This window comes from Limulus polyphemus, unplaced genomic scaffold (assembly GCF_000517525.1).
Source record: "Limulus polyphemus unplaced genomic scaffold, Limulus_polyphemus-2.1.2 Scaffold1816, whole genome shotgun sequence".
In the NCBI taxonomy this organism is placed as follows: Eukaryota; Metazoa; Arthropoda; class Merostomata; order Xiphosura; family Limulidae; genus Limulus; species Limulus polyphemus.
Genome location: NW_013667426.1, coordinates 124432 through 132670, shown reverse-complemented (window position 1 = coordinate 132670; position 8239 = coordinate 124432). Strand labels below are relative to the sequence as shown.

Below are 8239 nucleotides of genomic sequence, written 5' to 3'. Positions count from 1 at the left end.
CAATATTGTATCACAGCTGTGATCAGTAGAAGTACTTACTTAACAATGACTGTTTTGAAATATCTTCTGTTTCACAGTTTATTTCACAATTTATCTTAGATAACTCATGTAAAAGTGCATTTTACTCACTGACAGCATTTTTTTCAGAGTATGTTATATTCATCTAAATTGACTTGTGATGATGATGTGAACAAACTAATATTCACATTGGTTGTAGAAAACTTGATCATTGATTATACTTTATTGCTCCTATGAATAAATGTCGGTAATCATAAGCTTTAAAAACTAATTTTTTGTCTGACAGAGTGTAATGGCCTTGAAAGAGTTATTGTTAGTACCAAAATTACTTATTGTTAGTAAGCATTGTGACTGCAACTGTGCTTTGAAAGTATTATGCAAGTGGCTTATAGTAGGTGTGGAAGGTTTGGGCAGTATGCCTTCTTTTAAGTGTAAAATCTGTCACTTATTACCATAACTACTGACCAAAGTGTACCATAAAAACAACACACATCTTGAAATTTCTTATGGTGCTTTGAAAATGTAAATATGACTAGTGGTCAGTGTTGGTAGGTTTGTGGAAAACATCATAACTTATGACATAGGATATGACTGAACTTTTTTTTATGTTTCCTAATTTAAAAATCTGATTTTTTACTTTTCTATAATTTTATGTTTACCAGTTTAAAGTTTCTTTAGCATGAACTATGTCTCACTTAATGTAAATATTTTAAATAGTCAAGTGATTTGCTATTTAGATATAGTAGGTTATTGTATGAGCTTTATATTAACATTTTGTTTATTAAGTGTGTTTTTATTTTTGGCTATCTTGAAAAAGAAAATAACTTAAGGGCTTCTGTGTATGCTCTTTGTTTTTAAGGTAATCTATGGTTAAGAACAACCAGTTCTTCTGGTGACCTCTAGGTCACTAAAACAGTTCCATCATCTATAACAATCAGTTTTCTCATTCTTATGTCAAAGTGGTAGGATGGATAGCAGTTCAGATGACCAAGGAAAACGTTCAGGCACACGGTAAGTCTGTTTTAAATGTTTGTATATACACTTTACATATAAGCAAATTTAACATAACTGTCATATTGAGATCTTATTTTTCTATCATGAATGATGTTATTATTTTTGTAAGACTATGACAGAAATGTATAAATCTTGCAACATGTGATACCAAATTGCTTAGTATTAAGATTTTGAAATGATGAACCAATTATTTGGAGTTCATGCAAGTCTCATAAGATTTTTATTTTCATTCTCAGAACAGTAATTTCATTTTTTAATTGTTAAAAATCCTCTCCACTTCAGCAGTTCTTATAAAGAGTCATAATAAAATGACCTAAAACAATAAGTTTTGTAAGGAAATACTCTATTTATTGTTAGCTTGTATTGTTAGTTTTTGAAAACCTTTCTGATTTAATCTGTATGACGAGTTATGGTGGTTCTCTTCACTTGCTTTTTTGGTTGAGTCCAGCCTTCTCCATTTTGGCTCCAGGATATTGAGCGGACAGTCTCGTTTACCATCCATTCTCCTTCTCTCTATGTCGGTGAGGTTCTCTCTTTTTTAGGATGTGGTCTTCTTTGGAAGTACTCATTCCCTTGGGTCAGACACACATGCATTCCCTTCATTGGATACTTCTTGACCAGTGGAACTTCCCTCATAATCCCTTGGACCATTGCATTTTCTTCGATACCCAGAGTTTTTCAGTCAGTAGTTAGTTGAGGAGGCTACCCTCCATATCCATACCCTTGGCAGTTAATTGGGTTCTGTATCCTTTCCTGCAGGAGAGAATGGTTTTGGTTCTTTCTGCAATATCACAGTTGTCAGCTTTATCACCTAGAATGGGGGAACCACTTACTGATCTCTGTCTGGTCAGACTCTGGATTTTGTTTACTGGACCAATGATCTTGATGTGACTATTCTGATGGGTCATGTTCCCTGAGTTCTGATCCTTGTGGCTGATCTCTTATCGCATATGTACAGGTGTGCCTCGTATTTTAATTGTGGCACATCTGCATTTTTCATCCCTTGATTATTTGTTTTTGTGCCTTACCGGCCCATCCACCTTTCCAATGTGGAATTCTAACTATGGGGGGAGTGTAGGTAGTACCGTTTCAGAAGTTAACATTTTCTAATGATGAAAATGTATTTCCGATAGGTACTTACCTTCTCTTACTCACTTCGTACCCTTCCTCCCCACTGAGTGGCCAGTGTTTTCAAGTTTGTATATGCCACTTCTTAAAATTGAGGATTATGTCGCAAGGGTAGAGGGAGCTACCTGTGCTAGCATAGAAGGTGCAATGGGATTGGTGGAAGGTGGTCATATGATCAGCACATTTTGCTGGTATGATGCAAGAAACATGGGGGTATAAAAGACTGGTGTGCTTTTAAAAAGCTTACCAATGCCTAGAGGGCAAATGAAGGCCGAGATAGCTTTTGGTGAAGTGAGGTAAGTACCTATAGGAAATACATTTTCAGTGTTAGAAAATGTTAACATTTAAACCCACTCTTTATTTTTAAAGTAATATCAATTCCCCTCTTCAGATCTGGTAAACTGTTGGGTTCCACTACTATTGATGGGAACTCATTCTTTAAGCCAATCACCCTGTTACAAAATAGATTTTAACCTATCTCTATAAGATAACCGTTTCATCACGGGAAGTATCTTAGCCCTCCTCTGAACACTTTCCAATAATTTGGTACCCTTTTTAGATAGGTAGACCAAAAGTTTACACAGTATTCCAAATGAAACCTAATTAGTGGGTTGTATATGGAGAGAATTACCTCTTTTTCACATTTAATCAATATGCTATGAATATGTACTAAAATTCTCTTAGCTTTAACGCAAGCCTCAGAGCACTGCTTCAATAATTTCAGTGACTTATCCACCACTATGTCAAAATCCTTTATTTCAGTCACACTGTTGAGTGTATCTCAATGTATATTATATATATATGTATGATCTAAATTATGATAATCCAAATGCATTACTTTTGCACTTATTATAATTAAAGGTCATTTGCCAAATAGTTACACAACTTGCTAATTTATTAAAGTCACTTTGTAGTCTCTCAACATCCTCAGTACAGCTAGAAATACCCAAGGGTTTAATGCCAGCAGCAAGCTTTACTAGTTTACTAGTTACACCCCAATTGATATTATTAATTTAATTAAGAAAAAGCAGGAGTCCAAACATTAACCCCTGAGTCACTCCACTAGTAACAAGGGTCCAGTTTGACTGGACTCCATTAGTAACAAACTTTTGCTTTCTCTCATCCAGCCACCTACACACCAATTAACTAACCTTTTCCCAACCACTACTGATATGATTTTCTTAGGTAATCCTCTGTGCAGCACCTTATCAAAAGCTTTTTTTCAAAATCCAAGTACACAAAGTCCACATCCTCCATCATCCAAATATACTAACATGCTTGAAGATATTTAACATATTAATAAGTTAAACTTTTCATTTAGTGAAGAGTAGAAATTGTTTAAAATTTTTGCTCACACCTCATAGTCTTGAACAAAAACTTTCCCTTTAACTCTTTCACCACGAGCTTGGTCCCTAGGACTGACCTTGTAACCATTTTGTGCTTGTTATAGTTTTCATGTATAAATTAGTAAGCAAATGTTAACAAAATTTGGTAGATTATCAGTAAACATTATAATGATTTCATACGCAAAATATCAGATTTGTTTATTAAGTTTAAAGTTTGTGCATTCAACATACCATGTGACACACAAAAATCAATGTTTATCTGTGTTGTTTTAATATTTGCTTTTAAATTAAGAAATTGAGTAATATATAGTACCAAAATTTGAATTACAACCTACAGTTTGATACCAAAGTTATTGACATAAATTTATCAAATAGTAGTTCAATAAAATTTTGAATGCGAGTCAACAAACGAGATGACATGGCCTTTCACTTGTGACCCGTCTCAAGAGGGTTAACATCTTATAAAGGGCCAGTCCTCCATTTTAGCATTTTGCATATTTTAACATAGTTGTTATTTTAGAAATTATCACCAAGCTGTTTTTCATAAAACCTGTTTGATTTCCTCATTTCTTTTTTAACCAATCTTTTTCTATATATTTTCAAACCAACATGTATCCATCAAATTAAACTTCTACAACTTATCGTATTTATCCCTGATTTTCTTTTTATGTTTCAGTAAGCCAATTATATTTTATCATTCTTGTTATTTTCCTATACTTAGGAACATATCTGACTTAAATTAGAATAAATTTATTTTCAAAATTTCATAAATCTGCCTCACACAACCTTTTAACTTATTATCTCAATTCATTAATCACAAATCTTGTCTGATGTCCTTAAAACCTGCTTCATATTAATTAGGAACTAAAACTTAATTCTTTTATCTCAACATCTTGCAAAATATCAAACCTAATCATTTTTTCAAAATGTTTCCCCAGTTCACCTCTTGCAACCAGAAAATCATTAATGGTTGCTAATAAACATAAAATGACATTCATTTTAGTTGGCTTTCTGACCATTAGGAGTATGAAACCATTCTGAATTGCTAATTCCCCTGGTAGCTTGACACTAAACTTGATGACTTGTAATGCTAAAATCTAGGGTTTGATTTCCTGTGGTGGATACAACCCTCATCCCCTTCTATTTTACTCAATATAATCCCTGTCAATCAATCTAAAATTAGTCTCTTGTAATTATTGTATCATTATCCGTATTAAAACAAACCTAATATCCATATACAATGTCTGATTGACATCACCTGAAAATAAAATTAAAGTTACTTATCATGTTCAAATACAAAAATATCCTGCTTTCCTTAACTATGCTTGATTATGTGTTAATTTTAAATTTGTCATCTAGTGCTTCTGCTCTCATTTGATGGACAATGATGTTTTGAGTGTATTTTTTGTGTTCTTGCAACTGTGGTCTGTGTTTACTTTTTCACATACAATTTATTTTCTTTTTATTTCAGGGTTTTTAAAAAGAGTTCACCTAATGGGAAGGTAACTAACTAGCTAGTAATCAAACTATTTATTTTACAAAATGTATATATGTCCAGTGTATACATTGTATTATTCATATAGTAGTAACTAGTTCAAGATCAGTGATAATTTTATGATATTGTAAAGGATCCTGATCCATTATGTAAAGCCCATTCAGAGATTTATTTCGTCATTAATAAATTCTAAACCAACATTAACTTTATTTAAACTTGTATATTAAGTAGAAGAGTAAGTTCATATTTTGAATTACTAAAACTGGATTGAAAGAAAAATATGACTTTCTTAAATATATCAAACGTAACAGGAGCTGAAACAAGGCATATTCATCCTATTTTGTGTGGTGTTGAAGACTGCCCCAAGTTTGGGTTTAACTAGCACACTAAATAAACCTAGATTAGGCATAAAAAATAAAGAATAAATTGAGTGTAAATGTATTTTTAAGAAATTTATATAGGAATACTTAGATTTGCAATGATGCATTTGAGTTAATTCATTAATTGTTTTTAACTGTGTAACAAAAATTTCCATCCTCATGATATTGACTTTGTTTTCTTTGATATTAATTAATTAACTTTTCTAGATTACAGTGTACTTGGGAAAAAGAGATTTTATAGACCACATTACTCATGTTGAGCCAATAGGTAAGCACAAGTTTATGTAAATAAAATGTGCCCTTATTGAAATTTCAATGAGGTGTGTTGTGTATAAAGAAAGAAATAGGCTTAATTGAGTGTAATGTTAATAGTATTACATTGGTATATTATACTATTAATTTAAAGCTGTGTCATATTTACTTCAAAATCTAGTACAAGATATGACTTTACAGTCTTTTTATGTAGTCATTCCCTAGAACTTTCATAAGTATTATTAGAGAAGACAAGACTCATCTTAGATTTATCTAAAACTGCCTGTAGAAATGCCACTATGGACAACCATAAAAATTATTGATGCATGAAGTTAGATGAATTATAAAAACTTGAGGTTAACCTTCTGAGAAACACAGTAAATTAGAGCTTTCAACAAGAAACTTAAATATTGATTAAATTAAACACACTAATTTGTAGGTAATAGATATTTCATGTATTCTTATGATGTATAACTTTGTAGCTGGCAGAGCATGACGTTTATGTGGTATTATCACAGTATGTAAGAATGTTAATAAGTTATATCATTCTTTAGTAGCCCATAAGAACTTCCATTAAGAAAAGTGCATAACAACATTTAAACCATATTTTGTTTGTTTTATGTCAGTTCTGTTGATGGAGCCTTCTTCTTAATATCATAATTCATCAGACTGGCTGGATTGCAACATATGATGTGTTTGATATCTCATACAAGAAAATGTGTAATTTTGAGTACATATTTGTGTGTAATAGAAAAATAAATATATTTATAAACTGCTATAAATAGTGTATAAACCAAGACTTTATATGTTGAAACCTAACAAGCCTGATGAGTTCTAATGTTGAATGTAAGCTAGGCCTCATTAATAATTGAAATCTTACAGTATTAGAATAGTAGCAAAAGAAAGAGCTAACTGAATTATACTTACTTGGAAGTCTTTAAGTTTTCTATTTGGTTTAAAACCTTAGAGTATTTGTGTAGAACAATTTGTAAATGTGATACTTTTTTTTACACACACCAATGGCAGATGGCGTGGTTCTTGTAGATCCAGAATATGTGAAAAACAGTCTAGTTTTTGGCCATGTTCTTGCAGCCTTTCGCTACGGTCATGAAGACTTAGATGTTTTTGGGCTGATTTTTAGAAAAGACCTTTATCTTGCTTCAGATCAGCTCTATCCTCCTTTGATTGATTCTGATAGAAAGCAGCCACTGACTCGTCTTCAGGAACGACTCATCAAAAAGTTGGGGCCAAATGCATATCCATTTTATTTTGAGGTATTTTAAAACTAATGACTTCAGAGATTGATTTAGAGCATAATGATTAACTTTTGATTATATTAGGTCATCAAGAAATTAATGTCACTTTTTTAGATGAAAAAACCTGAACAACTTATATATCAAAACAAAACATATATTAAATGAAATAGTCTCCATTCCTATAGATGATACTTTTCCCATCTTACAATCAGGTTGTTTATGCCCTAATTAAAAAAATCACTTAGCTTTGAAGCAAAAAAAAAAACATGTCGATGTCCTCTTTAAAACCTTTCACATTTGCATATGTTTTCCCATTAAGATGGTGTTGCAGCAAACGTAAAAGATGGTAATCTGATTGTGTCATACCTGAAGAATATAGTGGGTGGTGGAGAACTTCCCAACCCAACTCCATAATCTTGTGTTGTGTCAAATGTAACACATGTGGACGTGCATTTTTGGGGAGAATAAGAACACCTTTCAGATTGATGAGTGAAGGGTGTTTATGATGAAGGGCTTGATTTAAACATTCCAGTTGCTGATTATAGATCTCTGCACTGACAGTTCACTGTGGATTGAGAAGTTTAAAATGAATTACTCCTTTGATGTCCCACCAAATGCAAAGCATCACTTTCTGCGGATGGAGTCCAGGTTTTGGGGTAGGAAGTGGTTTTTGTCTAGGACTGAGCTATTGTTTTTGGCATTTACTATTTGCCTAGAGAATCCATTTTACATCACCGGTGACAATTCTGTCCAAAAATGGTTCACACGCATTATATGCCAGAAGAGATGAAGCAACATTCACACATTGGAAATGATGATCATCAGAGAGTTCATGAGGCATCCAAACACCTTCTTTATGGAGTTTTTTCATATATCTTAGATATTTATGTATTGTTTCATGAGATACATGCAATTTCAGGGCCATTTCACAAATGTGTTGCATTGGGTTAGACTCAACAAGCGTCTTCAGAGTATCAATATCAATTCCAACATGTTGGCCCCTGCCATCACAGTTTTTAAGGCTAAAGTAACCTGAAAGAAATTTGCTGAACCATCATTGACACAATTCCATAAAACATTTCCATAAACTTCTTTGATATTCTTTGTGGCTACAGAGCTGTTGTTTCCCTTCTTGTATTCAAACACCATTACATGCCGAATATGTGTCTCATTGTGTGCCATCACTGTAAGTGAATAGAGTATACTATACTTTTTACATTATATAGGCTACACTAACGTGATGGTTAGGTGGTTCAGAGTATCAATATCAATTCCAACATGTTGGCCCCTGCCATTACAGTTTTTAAGGCTAAAGTCACCTGAAAGAAATTTGCTGAACCATCATTGACA

The 8239-nt window shown here is 32.6% G+C and overlaps 1 protein-coding gene across 1 annotated transcript in view; it reads left to right on the top strand.

The window, feature by feature from the left end:
* LOC106465041 (beta-arrestin-1-like) overlaps positions 1-8239 on the top strand; it is a 45137-nt gene that overhangs the window by 7278 nt on the left and 29620 nt on the right. Inside the window, exons 2-5 of the mRNA XM_022392855.1 lie at positions 878-1029; positions 4978-5008; positions 5589-5649; positions 6660-6907. Coding sequence (XP_022248563.1) covers positions 986-1029; positions 4978-5008; positions 5589-5649; positions 6660-6907 — 384 coding nt within the window. The 5' untranslated portion in view covers positions 878-985. The remainder of the gene's footprint in view (positions 1-877; positions 1030-4977; positions 5009-5588; positions 5650-6659; positions 6908-8239) is intronic.